This window comes from Actinia tenebrosa, unplaced genomic scaffold (genome assembly GCF_029948245.1).
Source record: "Actinia tenebrosa isolate PJP-AT-01 unplaced genomic scaffold, QUT_ActTen_1.0 PGA_scaffold0__85_contigs__length_37466705, whole genome shotgun sequence".
Classification (NCBI taxonomy): Eukaryota; Metazoa; Cnidaria; class Anthozoa; order Actiniaria; family Actiniidae; genus Actinia; species Actinia tenebrosa.
Window position 1 is genome coordinate 16,326,185 of NW_028292569.1, and position 25,797 is coordinate 16,351,981.

The 25,797-nt window shown below is 37.0% G+C and overlaps 3 protein-coding genes and 2 long non-coding RNA genes across 8 annotated transcripts in view; 2 read left to right on the forward strand and 3 right to left on the reverse strand.

Annotated features, from left to right (window-relative positions):
- Nucleotides 1-1,523: 1,523 nt before the first annotated feature.
- LOC116301408 (neuronal acetylcholine receptor subunit alpha-10) lies at nucleotides 1,524-8,213 on the reverse strand. Of its 2 annotated transcripts, XM_031710470.1 has the most exons (5): nucleotides 7,692-8,213; nucleotides 5,054-5,193; nucleotides 4,813-4,857; nucleotides 4,388-4,497; nucleotides 1,524-3,630 (listed from the first exon to the last, which is right to left on the reverse strand). In XM_031710470.1, exons 1-5 carry the CDS (start codon nucleotides 7,759-7,761, stop codon nucleotides 2,505-2,507), a joined length of 1,491 nt encoding a protein of 496 aa, XP_031566330.1. In that variant the 5' UTR covers nucleotides 7,762-8,213; the 3' UTR covers nucleotides 1,524-2,504. The 2 variants fall into 2 exon arrangements, with proteins under 2 accessions (XP_031566330.1, XP_031566323.1); XM_031710463.2 differs by lacking the exon at nucleotides 7,692-8,213 and having other exon boundaries at nucleotides 5,054-5,606.
- A 983-nt stretch (nucleotides 8,214-9,196) lies between these two features.
- LOC116301434 (uncharacterized) lies at nucleotides 9,197-14,502 on the reverse strand. Of its 2 annotated transcripts, XM_031710493.1 has the most exons (9): nucleotides 14,234-14,502; nucleotides 13,524-13,599; nucleotides 13,259-13,291; nucleotides 13,008-13,130; nucleotides 12,588-12,669; nucleotides 11,573-11,622; nucleotides 11,234-11,272; nucleotides 10,509-10,626; nucleotides 9,197-10,427 (listed from the first exon to the last, which is right to left on the reverse strand). In XM_031710493.1, the coding sequence occupies exons 1-9, from the start codon at nucleotides 14,488-14,490 to the stop codon at nucleotides 9,781-9,783; spliced, it is 1,425 nt and encodes a 474-aa protein (XP_031566353.1). In that variant the 5' UTR covers nucleotides 14,491-14,502; the 3' UTR covers nucleotides 9,197-9,780. The 2 variants fall into 2 exon arrangements, with proteins under 2 accessions (XP_031566353.1, XP_031566360.1); XM_031710500.1 differs by lacking the exon at nucleotides 13,259-13,291.
- Nucleotides 14,503-14,541: 39 nt separating this feature from the next.
- Nucleotides 14,542-22,988, forward strand: LOC116301394 (uncharacterized). Its single transcript, XR_004197724.1, has 3 exons — nucleotides 14,542-14,634; nucleotides 15,635-15,699; nucleotides 22,781-22,988. It is a non-coding gene; the product is annotated as an uncharacterized LOC116301394 (long non-coding RNA).
- On the reverse strand, nucleotides 17,092-20,314 carry LOC116301400 (uncharacterized). Its single transcript, XR_004197725.1, has 2 exons — nucleotides 20,094-20,314; nucleotides 17,092-18,050 (listed from the first exon to the last, which is right to left on the reverse strand). It is a non-coding gene; the product is annotated as an uncharacterized LOC116301400 (long non-coding RNA).
- Nucleotides 22,989-24,499: 1,511 nt separating the features above from the next.
- LOC116301697 (neuropeptide FF receptor 2) overlaps nucleotides 24,500-25,797 on the forward strand; it is an 11,035-nt gene continuing 9,737 nt past the window's right edge. For both annotated transcript variants that reach the window (XM_031710795.2, XM_031710804.2), the window contains exon 1: nucleotides 24,500-24,863. The gene's annotated coding sequence lies outside the window, so the exon portion shown is untranslated. The remainder of the gene's footprint in view (nucleotides 24,864-25,797) is intronic.

Genomic DNA, 25,797 nt, shown 5'->3' on the forward strand with positions numbered 1-25,797 from the left:
ATATATATATATATATACATATATATATATATATATATACATATATATACACCGGATCGCTAAAACTTTGACAATTTAGTGATATATATACATATATATGTATCCCCTTTTTCCTATTGTCTTTCCTTGAAAATCCAGGTAAGACAATAGAAAAAAGGGGGATACACATATATGTATATATATCGTTAAAGAGTCAAAGTTTTAGCGATTCGGTATATATATATATATATATATATAAGAAATCTGTGAATCAATTTTCCGTAAAATAGTGCTCAATACATCGATAGAAGTAGAGCAGAAACGAACGAATATCTTCATGCCGCCACAGAAACAAAGCATTACTACGCAACAGCTAAACTACATCCACTAATTAATTATGTATACTTTTTCTATATAAATGATAGTAACGAATATTCTTATCATTAAATCCCCTGAAGAGTGAAGCAATTCACGAAACAGGCTTGTCGGGAAAAATGTTGTCTTGACTTTTTCTTCTCAAACAAATATATATATATATATATATATATATATATCGCTTTGCCAACTGAACAAAATGAATATCAACAGATCGGGTGCATTTTAGTTTTCAACGCAAGCAACATGCAAGATGCAGCATGCAAGATGCAACATAACCTTCACGGCCAACATTTTTTGAAATAGCTCTATTGCTGGTAGATTTTGCCTCAGAAAGGTAGAGCATTTCTTCATATTGCACGCTGATTGGTTATTTTTTATCATCAATAAGAGGACAGACAGATAAAGCTGACGTCAACGAGCGCGCGCTCTTTCCGCTGGTTGTTTTGATCACTAAAATGAGAAGTTTTTATAGTTTTTGTTATCGTAAAAAAACAAATAAACATCAGTTTTTTATGTGTCTGTCTTCTTATTGACAATAAATGTCGTCATCACATTGTCAAAGCAGTATGCGGATCCACCGGGCGTACTTTGACAATGTGATGACGCAATTTATCATCAATAAGAGGACAGACACATAAAAAACTGATGTCTATTTGTTAAATATATATGTATGTATATATGTACTTTTGTACTTAGTGCAGTTTTGGTATGACTGTGAAAAGTTCACGGCACGAACACGGTTGTGACACGGCAAGGGACACGCCAGACAAATCACATTGCACGAGAATTTACTCTCCATCCAATCAAATACCCGGAACACGGCATAAACACGGCGCGGACACAGTCACGCCAAGATCACGGCACTTTTAGACCAATCATATTGCGCGTGAAAAAAATCAGCCAATTAAAATTCTATAAAGTTTCACGGTCACTGCACGTCACGCTTACGGCACTGAGCTTTTCACAGTCATACGAAAACTGCACTAATGGACAGACTGGATATACTTAATCAATGTTGTATCATTTCCGACCACGGTACTCCCTTAATAAATAAGCTAAAGCGAATTCAATAAAGTTTTTACTGAAGAAAAACATTGCATGCCGCAACTTACATTACATAATTTATAAAAACGTTTACAAATTTTGGCAATAAAACGTTTCTAGCTCTAAACTGCACCGTTTAAAAGTAACGTAATCTATGAACACCTTAATCAATGTGGTTATATTTTATTTCATTTGTCCCGTGCGCGTTATTATCATGATTCATTTTTGGAGAAATATTTTTAGAAGAACTGCTTCTGACTTTTCCTAGATTTCAGCTGCTAAAGATAAAGAAGATAGAATGCGGAAGTGGTGGATCACATTGACCATCAAATAATTGAACAAGTCACCTCTGTGGAACCGCAGGTCAAAACCGCAAGGTTTTAGAATGCCGCATTGATTAAAAGGGTAAGTACTCTCTTACTGTCATGATATTTTCCTTACGAATTTGTTTTTTCACGATATTAAGTCTATTGATTCTCGATGGAATTTGTGCCATTTATTTTGTATTTTCATGTTAGCCTTGCATTCGAGACAATTTTAGGAAGGGTGCACTGTCAATTTATTGGTGTTGCTTATGCGCACAAATGTACATTCCAACGAGAGATAGTATAACGCAACTAGTTCCCAGGTTTTCCAAAACCTAACCCTAACGCAGGCCTATACTAAGAGCGGTTTAGCTGAGGGAAGTTATTTTGTTAAAGAAATCCGTCAACACCATATCGTTGTATCTATGCACTTGGAGGAATCATGCAAGAGTACTGTAGCTTACTGTCTCTTACCTCTGGAGTCTCAGGTTTGATTCCTGGACTCAGCATCACATGAGTTGAATATGTTCATGACTCTCCCCTTGTATAACGAAAGTTTTTCTTCCGGCTCATCTTTGATTTTCTCCGTCCGCAAAGTCAAACACACTCAGTAAACTGATTCCCAACCGACCCTTCAAGCTTGTTCGATCTGTGAGTAAGCTATGCCCATATTTAGATTAGCTTAGGAATTGTTTTAGGGCTCTATAAAATTGATGTTGGGTTTAGTTTGGTTTTGGTGTACAAAGTGCCTTCTGAAACACGTACAAATATCCAACTGAAAACACAAGGTACACCCATCTATAAAGGAACTTTAACATAAGGAATCTGGAAATAGAACGCCACGGTCGATACAAGCATAGATGTCAAAAATAGCCAAAAGAACGCAGAATCCAATACAGTTGCTACAAAATGCCATTCAGCGATTCGTTCTTCCACTTGCCTTGTTCCTTTTAGATGCTTCAAGATAGCAGCCATGCCGCCGCAAAGTTCACTGAGTTTTTCATTCGAAGTACTACGCATTATGTTTATACCGTTACTCTCAACGCTTTCTGCCTTTCTGCATCCACTGTCTGGTGAAGGTGAATAGCAAAGGGAGGGAGGGGTAGAGTCGCGTTTTTTCGCGATGAAAGTGTACGGCCCACGACGCAAGTATTTCTCTCCATTTCTGACTTCTGGTTGGCTCGTTTTTGCATCGTTATTGTTTCCATTTTGCTTCTGGGCTTGCTTGACTCGGAGAATAGGCGCTAGGACTTTAATCACCCAAAATCGTACCCAATTTGGTACGTCTTTTTGATGACCCTTGTGATAGGTTCTCATAACGAAACAAGTAACAAGCAGAGAGATGCCAACCTCGCTCATGACTATTATGGTGTACTTAGCTATTAGTGGAATCACTTCTGATGTGTTAGGTACGCTCTCAGTGAACACTAGCATGAAAACAGTCAAGCCAAGAAGGATCGTTATGACCAGAGAAACTCTCTCTCCAGACTCAGGAGGAAGATAGAAAGAAAACACCGTGAGTATAGTCAGAACTATCGACGGAAGAATCAAGTTGCTGAGGTAAAACAAAACCTTTCTGCGCACATGGATGTAATACGTGATATCAATATAAGGATACTTGCAACAAGCGTATTTGACTACGTTGCGCTGCACAGGCGCCGACAGCAAGTCCCATTCTCCACTGAGTGTGTATTTGGACAAATCTGATTGGTTGCGCTGTTGCACGAGGTTGAGCGCGTTGCCAGGATACGTCCATGATCCTATCACGAGGGAACAGTGTTGCGTGTCAAAAGGGAAATACGTGATGTCGATCTTACAAATGCTTTGGATCTGAGTCGGGGCGAACCAGGAGTTTTTACCGTTGTGTTCTAACGTTACTTTGGTGTCGAAAGAGTACAGGGCGCCTGTGCGTCCGATTCCAATGCTGAAAAAAAGATAGAAAAGGAAAAATAACGATCTTTCATAGTTTCTTTCTCTGTCGTAAGTTGTTAGACATGTCAGAGAGAAATCAAAAAAGGAGTGTGACGAACGGCATTAATAACGCTGTCGCTTTGCAGGACTACTTCCACGCTTTATCAGTGAATAAGCCTGAAGCGAGATGACGTTTTAACCCCGTCTCTAGACCATAATCCTTTTCACACTGCTTTTGTTATTTAATTATTTCTATTGTTCCTGTATTCTCTAAGGAATCAAAAAATTTAATATGAAAGAATTTAAAAAACTATTATGGTATAGAGTCGGGGGTAAAACGTCATCTCGCTTCAGGCTTATTTTCAACCTAAGTATGATGATGTTTAGCCTGCGTAGCCAGGCGTTCCTTGTGGGTTTTGGGGGGCTTGAAGCCTCCCCAAAACCCACAAGGAACGCCTGGCTACGCAGGCTAGATGATGTTCAAGTAATGACATCATTGTGATGACGTCATAGTGTACAAATAACTATGTGTTTTACAAAAGAAACGACGTCAAAATGCAGAATGAAGTTTCACTGATGACATCACTTCAATGACTCGTATCCAGCTATTGATCAAGCCATGCACATTACGATCAGAGTGGGCCCACTTTAATACCACCAAAAATATAACAAATGAAGTCAGTAAAAAGGAAACTGAATGATATTCCTCTCACGTGATAGGAAAAAGAAGGATTAAGACAGAGTATTGAAACTCAACAAATATAGCTTACTTGTTGTACAGGACTAAATCAGGTTTCCACACCATACCAGGATGCACATTAATACTGGTCACATTTCCGTATTCCTTAGGGTCCCACGTGAGGAATGGATTTTCCCACATCTAGTGCAAGATAAGTGCGGGATTAATATCAATACATCTTTTTTTTACGAACGAATATTCGACATTATTTCATTATCGTCATATCATGGGCGGAGTACCTACATGGCCACATAACTGATATAAATATTCCTATTACATACACCACAGACGCTCATGTCAAACGTCGAACTTCACATGAGCCGAACCTAATGATATCAAAGAAGACCGCCTTGTTATCCATCCATTATCTTAATGTGAAGTTCGACGTTTGACCAGAGTCTGAGTGTTCCAAAGATCTTCGGTAAATACCGCAAAGACACGGATGAACTAGATTACCTGACGGACCCAAACCTTGCTCGAAAGAATTTGGTTTTTACCATCCTGATGACGTAAAAATAGAAAGGAAAATTATAGTAAGATTTAGACGGTTGATGTTGGTCGATTCAGGGGATGAAACGTGGTCCGAAATGGGAAACCATTTGACATCTGGACGTTTAAGAGAGCGAGTTCTACATTTCAATGAAAATTTATATTTGGGAGTTCGACCCAAAGGAATTCTTGACCCATCTGTACTTACCAGATCTACAAGCTGACTGTACGCAATGTCTAGTGTCACATGGACCGCATTGGCTTTATTGAATACCGGTCGAGCATCCTTTTGGTAGCCGTCGAAAAGATAGGCGATGAGCTTGTGTTCAGCTTCTCCGTCAAACCTTCCTGTAACGATAGTTTCAAGTTTAGGATTAAAAAAACTGCTGGTTTCATGTCCAAGGTAAAAGAAATGTGGCCCGCTCCCCATTCGTTGAGTTTCCTGTGATGTGCGCGTTCCGATGAAATAGAGACCTTTAACACGGCGTTCTTGCCGTAGCGCAAACCTCAAACTTCAGTTCGACGTCAGGCGTTTTCCGAGTCAAACTTTCAACATTTAGCAAGGCGTTATGACGAAGCTGTTGCTGGAACAGCCGCCATATGGCATTTCATTGATGCTGAGTGTTTCTCCTTGTTTGCAGGCGTGTTTTTTGAGCCTGACCCCGAACATTTAGCGGTAAACCTGATGCTAAATGTTTCTAATGTTTCCCCATTTCAGACCACGTGACATTCACTAGGTATCATTTCTTTGTTTAACGGCTGTACGTAAGAAGACACATAAATATGGATACTGGATCCGCCCTTGATATGAATACAATTCAAGCAAGCAAAGAATCTCATTCTTAAGAGAATGACATGTGGTCTGAAATGGAAAAACATTACGCTCAAGGAAAAAAACTTTAGAGAATTGATATAAATAAATAGACCTCTTCACCTTGGGCGCAATGTTTTCCCATTTCAGACCACATATATCATTCTCTTTGGATTAAGATTCTTTGTTTGAGTTGTATCCATATTCATGTGTCTTGTCATGCACAACCGTTAAACAAAGAAATGATACTCTAGGGAATGACACTTGGTCTTGAGAATAAGACTCTTTGTTTGAGTTGTATCCATATTCATGTGTCTTGTTATGCACAACCGTTAAACAAAGAAATGATACTCTAGGGAATGACACTTGGTCTTGAGAATAAGACTCTTTGTTTGAGTTGTATCCATATTCATGTGTCTTGTCATGCACAACCGTTAAACAAAGAAATGATACTCTAGGGAATGACACTTGGTCTTGAGAATAAGACTCTTTGTTTGAGTTGTATCCATATCCATGTGTCTTGTCATGTGTAACCGTTAAACAAAGAAATGATACCCTAGGGAATGACACTTGGTCTTGAGAATAACATTCTTTGTTTGAGTTGTATCCATATTCATGTGTCTTCTCATGCACAACCATTAAGCAAAGAAATGATACCCTAGGGAATGACACTTGGTCTGGGATGGAAGAAAGATTATGCCCAAGTTAGGGGCTAGTTCCAGAAGTTGCTTCACTTATAGCGCATCCAGAATAATATAATATGGTTATTTTGTTATTTATATTTTGAGCGAATACTTACTTAAGCTCCAAGTTTCTTGGACTTATTAACTTTACTAACTTTACTTTCTAATATTACTATCTAAAGAGCATATATTTTTAAATAACAGATATATATAGGCTCAATCTTATGATTAGACGCTGATATTTATTGTAATTATAAGCCAAATTCATAAACTGATAGATAGATTAGCGTAGTTCGTTCAGGTGTTGAATAATTCGTAATGTTTTTTTCATATATAAAGGTTTTCACTTAACACTGCTCACGTCCAATACTTACAACCAAAATTATAATGCTGAACTAAATTTTCAAAACTAGGCTATAACTAATTCTTAAAAACAATTGATAATTGGCTTATTTTGAGAACAAGCTCAGTATGGAATCTTTGGAGAAAGTAGAAAATTTGAATGAAAGATTAGACGATTTATTATAAGACAACAAAAGGAGAGTTTTGACCAGCAAATGGCATCGAAATTATTTTGAAAATCGCTAACTGATGAGAACCAATGTTTTATTCTTGACGTCATCTTGGTTTCTTGGTATAGTTTCGATGACTTTTAAGCTACCAGAGTAATAATGAGATCAATTAATCGACAGAAAGCAGTCAAGTTTAGTGTGTAGCAACCGAGCGACGTTTTTCAACAACAAATCCATAGAGAACGTCGCGAAACAGTCTTGAACTAAGCCTACTCGATAAAATTTTCAACTATCGTTTACTCACAAGTTTTGAGTATAAAAACGAATCTTTTTACAGATTAGCCACTAATCTTTCAAAATTACAGCTAACAATTACAAACAAACAGATTAACAAACATGGTCGGCGTACGCAGAATAGTTATTTCTGCACGAAGTTTTGTGAAACTGATCAGGTTAAAAGTTACGTATAAAAGAAAGATTTAAATAGTTTCTTGGACATTTTAAATATTTGGATGAGCAAGATCGAGTAGTTTCAAGCTGTGAGAACGATTGCTTTGTCATTTGCCTTTATTTATGCATACGCTGAAGTGTTTTAAATCGTACTAAGTTATAATTCTATTACATCAATAATGGCCTTAAAACGGTAAATGACCATCGGAAAGTCGATATAGCTAGACAGACCCAATGTAGCTTTAATAAGACTTTTGGACGATTCTTCCGAAATAGTCCATACAAGAGAGAAACCAAACAAAGCCATTTATGTTGACTAAGTTATTCTTGTTAACTAAAAAAACGCAAATCAGAAATACTGATGGAATCATTGCATAAGTACCTACTTACCCGCGCTAACTGTAAAAACGACAACGAAGATGATTCCACAACTTAGTAAAGTCTTGTCCCTTTTCGCCATTTCTTCGGGAATTTTGACCAAATTCGTCGAACGAGTTTGAATTAACAAAACGAAATTCTCTCCTGTCGTTTTAAGGCAGCCGGGATTCACGAATTCAACATCGTAGTCGCTAGAGCGGAAAACTTAACACAATAGACCCATAAACATATTCTTTTTTCAAAACGTCTTCGTATTGATTCCCGCCTTTTTTATTCAATTACTGTCAGTTTTTTCTTCTTCTGATATAATGCTATTGCCTGCGGTAATTTCAAAGGCCAACCTAAAACGACCACACTTTTTTGACAAGTTCAGGATCTTAAAGCTCTATCGACTTTTAGTTTCTCTCAGGCGAAATATCATACCAATATCCTGTAAATTCAAACACCATTGAAAAGTTACTGTCCACTTGTTCGGTCGAGGTTTGCCTGCGGCAGCCCTATAGAACTTTCCTTTAAGATTAGTTGTGAAATCCCATAAGCAATTTTTTAGCTACAAGAGAGTTTTTAGCGTTAGTTAGATGGCCGAATATAAATAGCGGCAATTTTTTCTAATCAATTTTCTTGAGTGATACGATATTGGATTGCCTTAAGATGTTACCAAGGCTGTTTAAACACTTACCAAAAACTTGTTTCCCTACGGGCCGTCCAATTAAGAATGGCTGGTAAAACTTTTTTCCATCTTTTCTGCCTTTTCTATCTTTAATTTCTTTTGAGTAAAAGCAGTTCAACAAAAAGCTTATTTTCGCTTTAATTTGGGATTTTTAAAATATTTCAAATCCACAAGGCTATAGTTCGTAAAGTCTTCCCTTCGGTGAAATAGAAAAGAAGGATCTAATTAGCAACTCTAGAACAATCGATCTCGGCAAAAACGTAGAGTAGCTTATTTCTGAAGTTAATTCTTAGAAATTGGACGAGCATTTGATTTACGAGCTCAAACATGTAGTTCTGAGTACCGCTTTTTTGCACCGACCAACAAGTTATTAATTTTAAATTTAAATCTAATGGGAAATGGCTGAAAAGTGGCGGACCGCATAGAGATTCATTCGCTACATTTATAATTAGCTGTCCTTCTCCTTGTTTTAGTTACGAACGGCTATGATTATCACTTTTGAAAATATTCATTACTGTGCGAGTATAAAATAAACAAATTCCCGCTGTGTAAAGAAAATCTGAGAATTAACGCAAAGGAGCTTTTGATGTTTTTTTAAGATTCTTCTTATCTACGCTGAGCTTTTTACTTCAGTATCTTTTGTTTTCAGACTAGTTCTTATGTAGTCTTGGTGGTCGCTTTGCATGTGGTCGCTTAAGAGAGGTTACAATACTAAGTAATTTAAAAGTGTTTTTTTTTCCATTTTACTATTTGTTTCGGACTAGTTCAGATTTATGCTGGCAAGTTGTTCGATTTCATTGTGTTTGCTAACTCCATGTGGTTTCTTTAGAGAGGTTGCAATACTAAGTGATATAAAACCGTTTCTTTATTAACAATTAATAGTTCTGTAACTCAACTAAAATGGAAGATTCGAAATGTATTTCTAATTTGTTAGATATCCATCAAGAGAATATTAAGTAAGCTTACTTATTAATATTGTCTTGATATCTATATATAATACGAATGCCAGAAAGATTTCTACGTGGTCGGAAGAGGGGCGACTTTCTGCAGACATTTCAGCATTATCAGCTTTAGTTATCTTAATCAGCAATTATTATCCTAAGCATCATCTTCCAATTACCACCACCATCACCATCGTCATTATCATCACCACCACGATATCATCACATCACATCACCATCGCCATTATTATCACCACTATCTGATCATCAAATTACAGTAGTCCAGTGATTTCCTTTAATCGATGATTCTAAGGGTTTAGCTAAAATAATACTTTAAGTTTCCGTGGTTACTGTCAGCTCTGTTGTTTCCATGGTTCCTTATCCGGCGTGACTTGTTTCCATGGTTTCATTGTCCTGTGCAATTTTCGTTTCCATGGTTTCCTTATCCCGCGAGATGTCAGTTTCCATGGTTTCCTTGTCTCGTGTACCTTCAGTTTCCATGGCTTCCTTGTTGATTTTTGTTTCCACGGTTTTTCTTGTCTCCTGTAAATTCAGTTTCCATGGTTTCCTTGTCACCAGTGGTTTTCGTTTCCATGGTTTCCTTGTCTCCTGTAACTTCAGTTTCCATGGTTTCCTTGTCACCAGTGATTTTCGTTTCCATGGTTTTCTTCCCCCCCGTGATTTCTGTTTCCATGGTTTCCTTGTCTCCTGTAACTTCCGTCTCCATGGTTTCCTTGTCACCAGTGATTTTCGTTTCCATGGTTTCCTTTCCCCCCGTGATTTCTGTTCCCATGGTTGCCTTGTCTCCTGTAACTTCCGTTTCCATGGTTTCTTTGTCACCAGTGATTTTCGTTTCCATGGTTTCCTTCTCAGGCAAGATTTCAGTTTGCATGGTTTCCTTGTCACTCGTTATTCCTGTTTCCATGGATTCCTTGTTTCCCGTGGTTTCACTTTCCATAGTATCTCTTAACACATCCACGTTTTCAACCTCTTTAGTTCCTGTTTCTTCAAAATCTGTCTCGAAATTGAGTTTGCTGCGTTCTGGGCTATTTTCACTTGGTATATGCTCAGTTTCTTCCCTGTTGTTTTGAGATCCTCCTGCCAAAGAATCCTGTGCGTTCATAGCATTGGAGTTATCTACAAAGCAAAATATTTAGTGAGTTCGTCAATTTTTTTCAGATAAAATAACATTCGGATTTGAATGGTTAATATCAATACCTTGAGATGAATTTTGTGACGTCGAGCTTGCTAGTTGACTTGATTGAGCTCTTCGTTTTGCTAGAGCTCGTTCTCTGTTTAGTCTTATTCTTTCCTTTTGTTCAGGAGTCAAACCAATCTACGTAGAACAAATAAATGAATGAATGAGCGAATCACTGATTGGAGGGATGGATGCATGAATGAATGGATAGTGAATGGATGGATAAAGGGAGGGAACTAGGGAGAAACGAAGGGAGAGGGGAGGGAGGGAGGGATGAAAGAGTGATGGAATGATGACATACAAAACTTCTTATCTCAAGTCCTCTATTGCTCAGCGTTAGCCTTGATAGCATGTAACTTATGCTTTAGTACTGGTATTAGTGATAGCCCATGGTAATAGAGCCTGTTTTGGAGACTATTTTTTTTAGGTGCCGAGGTCACGCCAAGATTTCAGTTTTCCAGCGGAAAAAGACTCTATTGTTGTGCTTCATGTCTGCCAACACATGATGGTGCAAAGCCTCTATAGAGAGCTGGGAACTGGAGTATTTGAAAAAAACAGAGTACCTCCCTAAGAGGCATAGCACTATTGATGGTTTTCAACCATTCCCAAGTAAATTAAATAACAAAAGACACGGTGGCCATGTTGGAGGATATAATAAAAGAATTCATTGATAATTCTTTTGTTAAGTTCCTCCAACATGGCCACCGTGAAAACCATCAATTGGATCATTTACAACACAACATACCACTGGTGTACTTGATGCTTCAACATGCCCACCAAATATCTGACGATACAGAAAGAAAAATTAATTACAATTATAACAGAAAAATAATTTTGCAGCAGAAGGAAAACTTGAAAACTCGGTGAAAACCCCTCAAAGCAAAGGAGAGAACCAACAAGCAGCTCTACTATCATACGACGCCAATCCGGGAATCGAATCCAGGTTGCATTGGTTAGAGGTAAGCACTTTAACTGCTATGATCACCATTATCATTATCATATCAATATATGAGGTATTTGGTAGTGTATAATGGGCTGTTTAAAAGATTTCTTAAACTAATACTTTATATATTTATATACTCACAGCATTATCCATACTTGGTGTTGAAGTTATGTTTGTTTCTGAATCTTGACCTGCGTGCAGAAATGTAATTTGTAATTACACCTATAAACCAAAAATGTTTCACCCATAGCTCATGAGGGTACTAAAAATACTTCGACTACGCCTCATGGATCCACGCTACTTATACAATGTGAATACACAATTTATCATCAATAAGAGGACAAACACATAAAAAACTGATGTCTGTTTGTTAATGTACTGTTTAATAAACTTGCAGATCATGTTTTATCAGGTCTAAAACCACTCAGCTATGTTTTTAGTTTAGTTTATTTACATTATTAGCGTCTATATATCTGTTACAAATATTTAAGACTTAGTGCTAATAATTATTAATACATTACAAATACACAAATATAAATTTACAATACATTTACAATATTTCATAAGTTATATCAAATTTTTAGAAAAAGAAGAAAATGTAATATGTGTAGATGAGGAATACTTAGGCACATCTTAATATAACGGTGGTTCTATTCTTTATATTAACTAGATATTCATTCAAATACTGTTATTTCTTTTGCTGAAACAATCATATATATATTTTGCTACTATTTTTTGTATTGATTTCTTTGGATTTATAATAAAAGCAAATTTTTCTTCGTTTTTCAACCAGTTTTCTATGCGTAATTGTGTTATATTTTCAATCTTATCAATAAGATATTTTCTTTCATTATAGTAATTTGGGCATGTTAGTAGGAAGTGTAATTCACTCTCTACTTCAAGTTGGCATATCTGACACACTCTTTCTTCTGGTTTGGTATATGGTCTTGTATATCTACCTATTTCAATTTGTAAACAATGATCACTTGTTCTTAGTTTGGTCGGACTTATTCTGTGTTTAATATTAGTTACCTCTCTTAAGTATTCCTCTCGCTTATAATCTATTTTATGTCTCATCCTTTTAAACCCAATAAAACTCTTGCTTTTATTTAACAGTACATGTACCACTGGCTAGTTGGACTAGTGTAGTACTTACCATTTACTTGCATTTCATCATCCTCTGATAGATTTTCATTTACTTGCCCATCATCTTCTCTTCTAGCCTGTTTTATGGCATTCTGTAAACACAGGAAAAATTTGATTATCAATGATAATAAATAATAACTAATTTATATATATGGTAGCTTACATACTCAGATAAATATCCAGGTGCTTTACAATTAATGTATCAGAAATTTTTTTAAAACCCCCGTGGCAAGGAAGAGAACGACACATCAACAAACTCAACTCACATACAATCCAGTCTGAGCCGGGGCTCGAAACCGAATGGCAGCAGTGAGAGGCAAGCAGTAAACTACTAGGACACCCTTGCCAGCCAACTTGGGTTGGGATTAGGAGAGTAGGGGAGAGAAGAAGGGGGGTGGGGTGGGTGAGTAAGTTAATTTGCCATACATACCTGAACCAATTTCTTTTTTCCTAGTGTTTCTACTTGGTCAACAACATCTTCAAAAGGATACATGGGATACAGTCTGTGAGCCCAATGCTCAAAACGTTGTAATAGAACTCTAAGATCTGAGGCCTACAGAAGGAAATAGTAAGTCTTTTATATTTTTTTAATTGTAACAAGTGAATGACTTTTCATTATTGGAAGCATGGTGCAATATGGTCTAGCTTCAGTACAAATATATTTTGTTTAATGTAACTTACATAGTGTTGACCCAAGCTAGTCCAGAATGCAATCTGTTTACCAAACCCAGAAAAGGCTTATTATTTTCAGATATATTTAATATTGGGCATTGTGGTCTAGCTTGGGTATAAACACCTTTTGTTGTTTGTACTCAAGCTAGACTAGAATGCATTGGTTTATCAATTCTTATCCTGGCAGTCTCATGGAAGGGACAAAATCTTGCTTAGAAGAAAGTAAGTGTAAATATGTATGTATTACCTGGGAGTACATATATTGTTTACATACCTCATGGCCTTTGCCTTTGAATTTTACCCCATCACATAAATGGGCCAAAGCTGTGATACCGCGCTCTCCACAAAGCCTAAAAACAGAAGGATGTAGAAAAAAAATAGCAAGATTTTTGGAGAGAGTGGGAATCAATGTTAGGAAAAATATGATAGAGCGCTTTCACTCACGTGAGAAGGCAGTCATAAACAGTAGAAACTTTCTGCACAGTATTTGCATAAAAATAGAGTTCAATTCCTGGAGGATAGAAAATGTATTGTTTTGGTACCCCATAATGGCTGCTGTGACGTCACATGAAAATGCTCTATAGGTTTCCAAGTGCTGCCTTAGGACCAAGGAGTTTAGGGCCAAGAAAATTAATTGTTTTCATATCATGGAGGGGGAAGGGGTGGAGAGGGGGTGGATATGTACTTCTTCCAGCAAGGTGTTATACATGCAAATGAAAATTCTTAACTAAGTTTCATCTAAGTTTGCAGAAGTCTATAAAAGCGTACCCTTTTAGAATTTTTTTCCACGACTTTGCGAAACTCATTCAAAGACAAAAGTGGTCATAAGCTCTGTTTTCGAACAAGCTTATTTTTTGTTTATGTTCAAGAATATTTTTCTAGGTTTTCTTGGATTCTAACAAAGCTTTGAATTTTTATGTAAAGCTTTGCTTAAGCAAAAAATTAATACTAATATAACACAAGATCAGAAAATATTCCATTAACCTAGCTTCATTCAGTCTTGGTCTTGGAGATCGCTTAATAATCCTCTTTTTCTTCTTTTCCTTGTTGTCTTGTTCTTCGCCAGCTCCGTCGAGATTATTCGCTCCATCATCGACACCCGTAGGAGAAAGAGGTGGTAAAGGTGCTGGGGCATTGAATAAGTCATCATCGTCTCCAAATATATCATTTATTTGATCGTTACCGAAGCCATCACCAGCAAGATCGCTCTCAAAGACTGTTGTTCCGACTCCAGCCGCCATCTTGGATCTCCTTCCCGCTATTATTAATATTTCCCGCCATTTTTAGTGGTCACCGCTGGATAGACCACAGGCTCAAGTCCAGTGTAGTAGGTTTATAATAGGTGAAGAGTTACTCAAAGATGTCTTAAACTTCAATGAATTAAGGTAAATTTATCTTTCTTTTTAGATTTATTTGATTCTTAATATTTAATTTTTACTCTTGTTTAGATTTTTTCTTTTCAATTGTTATGTTAATTTTACTACGACGTAGAAGCCTTGCTGAGTGAGCATCGACAGTTTGTTTTTAACCTCGTCTTTGATATTATTTACGTTTCTATAAGATTAAACACTCTGACATATCGTGTACAATGGAACCTAAACTATCTAAATTATTCTCAAACTAAGGCTGTTGTTTAACTTTCACTATAGTATTATTCTTGTAAAGAGATTCATGTGCATCAATGTTTGGTGATAAACATCGTACCACAGGCAACCCAATTAACGATTCGGCTATCACTATAAGGCTATCGAAGACTCAGGTCCGACTATAGGGGTTTTTGGTATCTGGTACCTTTTTATTTCAGGTATAGACCTCGTGCATGTGACGTCAAAGCAGCTCAATTTGGAGGACAAAACGAAAGAATTTCAATGTCATGAGAATTAGGCTTCCAATTCTATATAAGATTGAAATTCTCTTTTTTTTTGTCCTTCATTCAAATTGAGCTGCATTCCGACATACTACAAGGGGTTTATTTGGGTATATGAACAGCTAATTACAGATATTTGTTATCTTTTTGTAGGTTTGATTCTAAAATAAATGTTAGGTATTTAGTGTCGGATCATTTCTGAAATTTTAGGTCATTCAAAAAATGTCAGGTATTTGGTATCCCACACTGCCCCCTGGCTGGGCCTGAAGAGTGAGGATTTTTAGGTAAAAGTAAAACTTTCTCACACTAGATTTTATGCTGCTTGCTTTTAATTTGAGCGAATAAAACTACTTAATGTAAATATTTTAAGCTACAGCACTAGGAAAAAAAAAAAAAGAAAATATAAAGAACTGTAACCTTGTAAGGGATATTTTAAATCAAAAAATTAAAATGCAATTCTATTTTCAAATTTAAAAAGCAGTAATTTACAAAAATATTTACAAAATATTTCTACTTAGGTTACATGGAAATACTGAGGTTGGGATAGAGGACTCTGCTAAATAAAGATATTGGGCTACCTGTGGTAAGTCATTTTTCTTGTTTGTTTTTCACTGGATCAGCACCGAATCTAGAAGTTTATGCCTGATTTGCCCTACGTGACTGAAAAAACTGCTGAAGCCAAAAATATTTTACGTTAGTACTTCAAACACTTGGGCCTTTCAAGACTCAAGAAAGGAAATATTTCATCCGTTGTATCTGAGACGCCTCTCATGATCAATTGGTTTGCGTAATTCTCTAGTTTCAAAATTATCATTCAACTTATTAGGTTTTTATTCATTAATTTTAAGGAAAATTTATAGATCCTAAAAAGGAGATTGTATGACACGAGTATTGAAAAAATAAATCCCTCGTGCTTGATACGTCTGATATTGTTGTGCACGAAAGGGCATCGCCAACATGCAATACACGAGTGATGAGAGGTTGCATAAGAAGGGGTGAAGGTTATATTAAGCATCGTTACTATACGAGCCTGGGCACACGAAGAGATCGTCTAGAGATGCAATCTAGTTTATTAGTCCTTTACTGGTTATCACAATTGCAGCTTCGATTTTTAATCTAATCGAGGCAAAAGGGTGACGTTGTAACACAGTGAATAGATTAACTATTAACTATGGTTGCAAGAGCCAATGAAATACTTCCCACACTGAACACCGTTGCATAATCGATCTTATCTTTTCGATTTTATTTTTCAATTTCCGTTCATTTTCGCCTTTTTTTCCCCTCTTGACTTACTTTTATCCTTACCCAAACAACACTCTTTTCCTTGCGATTTCTAGATTAGAAAAACAATAAGGGAGATCTGATTGGATCAATGAAAACAAACAAGTAATGCTCTGTGGTCGCAAAAACACGAGGCACAAAACCCGACGTACAAACAAGAAAGCATAAGATCGATATGAACTTACTTCAATCGACTAAACGAAAGGCTACTTTTTTATATATTTATTTTGCCTGTTAAGGCAGGGATACCACGACAACTATTCGTCACCAATTACTGTTGGCGCTGTAGTTTTTTTTCCTGTAGTTTTAGTAACGTCATCTAAGAGATGATACTAAACATCTGGATGTATCTTATTCATTTTACAAAATCTTCCTAGATTTAGATAAGTTACTGAAATAAGTAGTTCCTAAATATAACCTTTTTCGTAGTAAGAAACTCATTGCTAAAAAGGTAAAAGCCACCTAAGGTGTTTCTCAATATTCACTTGACGTCATTGCTCAATCAAGGTTGTCGAGGGTCAAGTTCGTATAAAGTGGCTTATCGAAACCATCAGTTTCAGGCTCCAGGACTCAACTATATTAAGACTGTGAATTCACTCTGGTAACCATCATTCTCAGAAAATAAAAGACGCTTTATTTATCGACTATTTACTGTGGTTTACTGACACAAAAATTGAAGTTGGATCCCAGAATATAACGCTTGTTTTTGCTTTATCATATACAGGAAAACGTTTTACCCCTTGCGGCTAGATTTCATTAAAACATGTTTTTTTTCAAACTGGATAAAAAGCCATTGAGTCATTCACCACTTTGTTCCTCATGACTGAACTTATTCCGTTTCATCAGAACTGACGTAGAAACCAAAACAAACACAAGTTCACAAGTTTCGTAAGCTCATGTACAAAAAAAAAGAAAGTCTATGAGAAGTGGGAGTAGTATTGCCACTGAGGTGGTTATAACGTACTGCCCAAACTTATTAAACTAGCTATAGTAGTCTCAACGTTTTTGAGAGCCTGACAGCTATTTAAGCTCTTGCTTTGTCAGATATACCGTTCGTTTTGAGATAGATAGAATCAGGTCAACATGTTAAACTGTACTCTTCCCAAATCAGATGCATTGTCCTTTTCTCGAGTTCAGTTTTATATAGCAACGACTAAGATACTGACAACCTGAGCTGTGATTTAAGCCTTCTGTTCTTCATTTGAGCGACTGGTTGACGTTTGTTTGCTTATTTGTCTAGGGGAGCAGTGACCGAGCACGCGGGGTGCTTGAGCCCCCTAACGTTTTCAGCAAAAATGCGTGACGACACTACTAAGAAAGGTTGCGGGGGAGACTATGAGTTGCATAATGCTTTGACATTTGTTTAATACAAAAAAATATGTTGCAATTGCCTCTCAGAACATTGGAAATTGCGTATCCGAGAGCCTTTATGATTTCGAAATTTTCAGAGAACGGGGGCATCACACCGGATCACCCAGATTAGCCCCCCACTCCCCTTCCTTAAAACTGTATTCCGCCGTTTCTGGAGAGGGGACAGTGATCGAAGTCTAGCTAGCTCTTCAGGTATTAATAGGAGCGTTCATTTATTCCTCAATTCGACTGTTTCACCAAGTCAAGGGGCAACTGATCACGTGCTTCGACTCTTCTTTTACCCTGCAAGCAATACAATTTTTTTTATTAGGTTTCATTAAATTATTACTCTAGACTTTCATACGCCATTGTTCGCGACGGTAGCATGTAAGAAATGCTGCTATTGCTTGGTCAGGAATCCAACCGTGAATTGTTGTGCTGAGTCATTTCGATTATGTAATGATTTTTCTTTTTAATCTAATACATAATTTTTCATAATTCACTGTCTGTTGTGCTTAACAGACCTCGAGGCACTCTAGATTTGCCACACTCCACTTCACAGTCCTTGACTTTGACAGAATGAGTGATATCTGAGGACTTGTTGTTTATGTTCGATAGAACCATAGTTAATAGTATTACAGCGTACATATTAAATAACTATGAACGTGATGCTTCTTTCTTTCTTTCTTTCTTTCTTTCTTTCATTCATTCATTCCCAGTTTTCTCTCCCTCTTTATCTCTTACCTACTTCGTCATTTCCTTTTCTCTAGATTTCGTGGGTTTATTTTCTTCTCATCCCTTCCTTCCTTCCTTTCCTCTTTGCTCAGTTTAACCGTACGATAACTTGACCACTTAACTTTCAGAATGGGCAAGCCCAGGTTTGTCCCGGGAAGTGGTTAAGAGGCTTGTACCCTTGTGTTTGTAAGACGTTTATATTTGGTGAAATACTAAAATAGTACCAAGCAGAATGAATTTTATAGTACAAGCCACAAAGGGCACGGCTAGAATTTTAAATTCCGTACACTGCATCTTTGAAAACGATGAAGGTAGGACCTGGGGAGCGGTCATTCAGTTGACTATGATTCAGGGCCTAGCCGGCTGAAATGAATATGACTAAGCAGGAAAATACTAAAGCAATGAAAATGCTGGGGTTTAGTTTTCCTGTTAGTCTGGTCTTAAGTATATATGATCATTTTTACGAGGTTAATGTATTTAAAGAAACGCAAAGACCCCCCAATCAACGCACATCGATGTGAGATTTACTAGACACTCTTGTAGTGTTTGATCGGTTTTGTGAGTAAGAAGCAACTTTTTGTCGCCCGCCTCGAGTTGTCAATAACTGAATAGCTTTCTCTAACATATTACAGTTATCAAATTTACTCTCCTCGGGCTCTACCACAGGAAGCCTGGGCAATAAACTATCCCTGGACGCCTGCACGGAAAAACTTTTCTCGATGATTCACGAGTACGATCACAAGACCTGTCAATTAACGTGATAATACGATATTTTTTTGAAGACGTTTCACATGAAATATTTATGTATTTAGTCATCTCAAAGTAGACAATGATCTGAAGGAAACGCGAATTTTCACGTGTCGTGGCATGAAATGAACTTTAATATCTACCCCGAAACGGAAATCTATGATCGTCATATTGAATAATTAAGCAATATAACGACATGGATGATTTATTTTAGGATAAAAAGACACATTTATCATCGAGTAGTCTTCCTCTTGAATCGTTTGCTAATTCTAGCTTGCGTAAGAACTATAAGCCATTTGAGTGCGTACCTTTGAGCTCATTTTCTCAATTTATGAATCTTTCTCGATTGAACCGGAAACATACAGGCGGGTGGTTAGAAAGACTCGTGATAAGAGTGTTAGTGTCGCAATTGTCTTATCTGTTCATTAAATAACTTAGAAATCTAATCAATATTTACTGGATAACCAAACAGCTCAACAAACAATTGCCTAGGTTTTTGTGGAATTACTTCTATATTGTATTAGAAACAAAAGCCGGCTTTGTAACTTTGTTGTTAAAAAAATACACAAATACACGAAACTAAAAACAGTTTTCTCTCCGAGTATTAGAAAAAAGTAAACTTCAAATTTTTTTAATCTGTAGCGTTAGATTTCAAAGCGATATCAAGTGGTCTTCGAATTTCGCGTACAAACGTGTCACCTCTCAAGAAGGCATCTCTGTTTTTCCGTCTTGTGTTTTTGCCATGCTTGGCAGCACTTCAAAGCGCTTAGAATGTCAAGCACGACCGACTGATTTTGTTGATGAGTACACAATAAGATAAGCCCCCTCAGAAAACTTTTCAATATCACTGCCCATGATAAATACCTCCTGTTCAATTCAAAAGACTTCTGGAATTTATTCGAGATCCACAGTTTGAAATCATGTTCTCGAGACTAAGATTTCGGTTTGGTGTTTGTAGGAACACATATTTTTCATGTGCCGTTGTCACTGGCTTTCATTGTGTTACGCTGTTTCACGCTGATTACGTGTGATACGTAATCACTATAATGCACTATAATGACATAACCACTATTCTAAAAATAGATGCGGTTGAGTGAACCAACCACGTATAAATACGTCGTAGCTCGCTGAGTGTAGATACTCAGTACCCGTGTGACTTTCTAGGGATTTAGACAACGACGTTACAAGGTCCATTTAGAGCAAAAAGGCTTGAGAAAACATGAAAAATCCAGCAACATTTGAGGTTACAACTACAACAACATCACTAGCAGGGTCTATACCGAGTCCTTCTCCGTTTACATGTGCAAGAAGTGGGAACGCCGGTGCTTGCCACACAACTACAAAGAACTCCATGCAGAATGTTTTTGATTATAATTCATCGTATCCTTTGACACACTGCGTAAAACCAAGTACTGGACTGGTATCGTTTGACGACTTGAATTTATTATGTCTCCGTGTGTATGGCATTGACGCAGGGAACATTGATGATGATACTATCTCTACGCTCATAGTCGAAATGGGACTAGATAGAATGGAAAAACTTCCAGAACTAAAAGTTAGACACCACGATTTGAGTGACCAAAATGTGTTAATAGTTGGAAGCGAAGCTTAAGTTTACGGCTGGGAAAACATTTGCCATAAAAGTGGCATATTCGACGAGTGAAATAGAAAATTTGTTTGCAAGAAAAATAATTTTCAAGAGTATTCGTTTGCAAGAGGATGGAGATTCGTAAATATATTGAACAGGGCATTGCATTACTTGTGAGAAAAAGACAGGATTTCTCTTCTTGTGTTAAATTACAGTAACTGAACTTAAGATTCTTGGGGAATTATAATTTCTGGCCAATTTTCCATTCCGATTCTCTAAGTGATGACAGATGTTCAATCTCTGGCAAAAGATAATGGACATGTGAGTGAAAAATAATACCATTCCACGTCTCCTGATCTTAAAATCGCACTGCGTCTTTGAGCTTCTTCAAGTTCCAAGGATGCTTTGAAAATCACAGATCCTGAACAAAGAATAATAACGTTTTGACCTAATGACACAGAGACAAACATCACTGCCTTCTTGAACATTGTGTGTGTTTATTACATTGTCCAAAATTTAAAACAATAACAAGTTGTGAAATTATTCACCTCAGAAAAATTATGATGAAGGACAAACAAACCAAGCTACTATTATATTTATTGAAAAATTGTGTTTAACTTCGAGTTGTGTTTTATAAAAATATGTTAAAATGGTTGTGGAAAGCAAACCAGATATAGAGAGATATATTATATTAATCAAATTAATGTAAATTTGTATAAATCTACCCCGTGTAAATATTTCCCGATGGATTAAAAGGAATTACAAAAGCAATGTTTGATCACCAGATGTTTGTTACTCTAGGTAGAACGTATTTATATAGATATTGTGATAGATTGTTAGTTTTTGAACGAAATACGGAAAATATGTGGAAGGTATTGATGAGTTCCTCTGAGTGTTGGAGCAAAATTTCTATTGTTTCTGGTAGAACACATTAAATAGAGTTGGGAATTTGTTTAGTTTCTAAAGATAAGTCTACAGGAAACCGCACTGTGCACAACCAAGTGCAAGAGTACAAAAGCAAAATTAAGCAAAATTGAAATAAAACTAAACGAAGAAACGGTGAATGCACAGGGAAAAAAAATTATAATGCGATATGATTTGGGAGCTCTCAATTTCTTTTTCTTCTCGGGAAGTTATGGTTTTCAGATTGTTGTAGCTATTTCTAAACGAACCTACTTCCCTTTCAGCAATTCGTTACTGACCCTTGCCCATGGGTCAGTTTCCCGCGCTTTGGTATGACAACGATTTCTTAACAAAAGGTTATCTAATTCGCCAACACTTATCAAAACAGGAACTTATTAGACTTTTCACCAACCACTGACCATTGTTCTTTAAGAGGAATAGTTCTAATCTAAGAAACTGGTTTACTGTTTCATGAAGAAGACGCCATTGCGCAACATCGTGTGCTTGGGCGGTCAAGTGTAAGAATCCCCACTGAACTCCATCAGCGCTTCGTATTCTACGGTTACAACTCCCCAGGCACGAGGACTGACTGAACTAAAGGAGTCAGCTTTGAAATTCATCTGGTTTTGATGTCACATACTTAAAATACTTGATGTACAGTCAACTGCCGTTTTTTATGCTGAGAAGCAGAATCCAAGCTCGTTATCCCATTTTTTTCTAGTGAATCGCAATAAAGCAGGTTTCAAAGAGCTTTTTAATTTGACTAGCACGTTTATTAAATAAAACATAGTGAGCTATGAAAATTTTTGTTGTAAAAATTTCAAACCAAAAAACCCATACTTTTCGTGCAACTACCGAAATTTTGTTCCCGGGGCAAGTTTTACCACGAAAGGCACCCCATGTGAGTTATCTTTCCTCAAGTTTTCCTGCAAGACCCTTGCGGACAAGCTCCGCTTAGTGGCAAGCAGCTGCAATTAACTGCAAATTACTTTCCAAGGCTATCTTTGGCACTCTTTATCTAAAATTAGGCTGCTAATGTTTATTTTCCTTCACATCGCAGGAATAATAAATTGCCCAAATGAATGCTGAGACTCTGAATAATTGCCCAATGCCGATAATGTCAATGATGATTCGGATAAGCTCCTGGGATTCTACAATGGATTGCTTTGTTTAGCTTTACACATTTACACAAATGTGTCAACACTAACACGTCTAGCCAACCGGTAAGTTCAAACAGATACTGAAGGAATGCATACAACACTGCTTGTTGAGGCCCAGCGGAAATAGACAATGATACAATAAAGAGAGAGCGCATCTGTCTGTGATAGGTGAATAAATAAATAAATAATGTGTTTGGCGTCGTGGCGGTATTATCAGGCGGCACCCCTTGTGTAAGGACCTCAAGAAATACATCTTGGGTTAATAGGAATTGGCAATAATACCACGGTGCAGGGCCGGAAATAGTGACTTAGAAAACCCTGGGGTTTGGAACGTGTTTAAGACAAGAAAAAATACCCTGGGGTACACATTTCAAAACCAGGTAAACGTCAAAATCTTTGCGGGAGACTTGTCGCTGAAGTACCACATTTCAGTTAGTAAACAGTTATAATTTGAGGGGGAGGGGTTCGGGAAGCAAAATAGGCTTCCTCAACGGAGTGGATGGGTAGAGAGAAGGACAGGCACGTGCTTGTGCCTAGTACGTAAGCGCACAATGTAACACGTGGTGAATCCAGGCCTGTAAGCCTGGAAGGTGTTATGTTCACATCACGCAACGCGGTTTCTCTTCTCTCTTGGGAAGAGAAACGTTGCGTGACTACGGCTTCCCATAAGAACCATAAAAGACGTGCAGCAAGTTAGACGAGCTGTTGGAAATAAAAGACGAGTTGCTACATTTACACGAGTTTCTGCAAATACGAGACGAGTTTCTACATGTGAAACGAGTTGCTGCATTTTCTAATACGAGTTGCTGCATCTTAGAGGATTAGCTGCATTTCAGACAAGTTGCTGCAATACATCGATTCTGCATTCATTGTTATACCACCCTAGTTACTTTTACTACGTCGGACATCGACAAGCTAAAATGTGTTTTTGATATACAGCATGGAACAGACACCGATCGTTGAAAATTGTTAATGCCTGTCTTAGAATCAATGCATCCTAAAGGTACATTGAGAAAAAAATCGATAACTACCAAAAATTCTTATGAATTCGAGTTTGTTGGTTGGACATTCTGCATTCCATTGGATAAGCACCCATTGTCTGGGTGGACACTCAAGCATAGTCGAGATCGATCTATTAAGAAACGAGTTGCTGCGTGCATGTTTGACAAGTTGCTGCGTGCATATTTGACGAGTTGCTGCAAATAAGAAACGAGTTGCTGCAATCTGAAGAAACTATTTGTTGCAAATAAGAAACGAATTGATGACGAGTTGGTGGATGTTAAACACTGCGCACGCAGTTTGCCGAGTGTTTCGTTTTAGTTGAGAAATGGTTGAAAATCAAAAACTGCTGGACATTGAATCCGTGCCCAGTAGTCTGTAAGCATGGGAGATTTTCCGTAATGCCACGAAGAGTGTGGTTACACGTAATCCGTACCGATGAAAGAAAAACACTAAAAGTTTCCTTGGCACTGAGTTTTATGGAAAATCTTATCGATCCATCTATAGCAGGATTCAGATTACGACGAAGTACAAACGTCTGAAGTGTTGTTACAAACTTTATTTACACGGTGTGAATACAACTCCTTCTTATTCACTATATATAAAAGTAATATTCATTGAAAAATTAACGAAAATATGCACAACTACTGGCAAAATAATTTGTTGCGGTGAAGACTAGATAAAGGATCACATCACAGTGGTGATATTTTATGCTCACACGCTTTTAATGTTTGTGGGTTGAATCAATACAGGGACATTCGTTAAAAAATGTTTGCCCATTCTTTCTCTTCCTAACATTACACACCGCAATACATCTGTTCTTTTATTCCCTACTCACGTGATTCGATGGCTCCAGTGACCGGACGTAATGATTACTAAGTCTTATGATGCTGCCTTTTATATATGCACCTATAGGTTTATTCTATTCAGTATTCCTGTCTGAGTAGACTGAAACAATCAACGCTTAGATCACTGGCACCTAAGGTAAGATGACTTTATTTGAAGTGTTACCCATTTAGCTGTTAACTAGTTACAAAATGTGCTTATTTTAAAAGGGTTGTTAATTAAAGTGAGTCAACTTTGTACTAGGAAGCGAAATCAATAATAATGTTCAAGTCGAAGCGAAGAGTGAATGGTATTTATTTGGATAGTAACACAAAACGTTTTTCTGCTCCAAAATCTGTCCAGTCGGAAGCCGCCCATCGGAAAATGATCGTCATAGAAGACAGGCGGGTTTAACGGCCGAGAAGGAAGCAATTCACAGTGGGTTGACTCCTTATTCGTGCCTCTATTTTCTTTGCCTTCACCTTTAGAGTCATTCAGGAAGATTTCACTTTCAATTGTTGCTTGCGGCTTTTAGCAGTAATGCCCAGCAGAAAAACAATTCAGACTTCTGGCTTCGAAAAGATATTAAATGTTTTATCAAAAAAAATTATATTTAATATAATAATTTTATTGAAAATCTTATACCTTTTTAAATGCTTCGGAGTATTTTGAGAAAAACAGAGAGATTGGTTTGCTTGTCGTTTACTGTTGTCTAAATACGAGTTATGAAAATTAGTCAGTATAGGAAATCGCACAATGTTCTCGTAGAATTCCGAATTTATAGGTCCCAGTGATGTTTTGAAAGTTTTCAAAATTTTGAGAGCTTTCAAAACATTACGAGTATCTAAAAATTCTGAATAGTACGAGAACATTGTGCGATTTTTTGTTTATAATACACTCTCCAGGATTGGGATTTAATTGTATTTTTTTGAATTTGGGATTTTATTGTACTCCCCTTGTCCAATCAGAGTCGGGTAATTTTGTTGAGTGTATTACAAAAATAAAAATAAGAATAAGCATAAGCACGAGCACGTGGATGAGAATAAAAGTTTAAAAAACATGAAAGATGGAAATATCACTAGAAATAATTTGA

What these genes read in the sequence shown, in the direction of transcription:
- LOC116301434 (XM_031710493.1), bottom strand. Translation starts at nt 14,490, where the DNA reads ATGGCGGCTGGAGTCGGAACAACAGTCTTTGAGAGCGATCTTGCTGGT. An exon ending in CCAAGACTGAATGAAGCTAG is followed by an intron (nt 13,600 to 14,233) that starts GTTAATGGAATA and finishes TTCTGTTTTTAG; the next exon opens with GCTTTGTGGAGAGCGCGGTA. An exon ending in CACCAAGTATGGATAATGCT is followed by an intron (nt 11,273 to 11,572) that starts GTGAGTATATAA and finishes CTGTATCGTCAG; the next exon opens with ATATTTGGTGGGCATGTTGA.
- LOC116301408 (XM_031710463.2), bottom strand. Translation starts at nt 5,275, where the DNA reads ATGGGGAGCGGGCCACATTTCTTTTACCTTGGACATGAAACCAGCAGT. An exon ending in ACAGTCAGCTTGTAGATCTG is followed by an intron (nt 4,858 to 5,053) that starts GTAAGTACAGAT and finishes TTACGTCATCAG; the next exon opens with GATGGTAAAAACCAAATTCT. An exon ending in GCAAGGTTTGGGTCCGTCAG is followed by an intron (nt 4,498 to 4,812) that starts GTAATCTAGTTC and finishes ATCTTGCACTAG; the next exon opens with ATGTGGGAAAATCCATTCCT.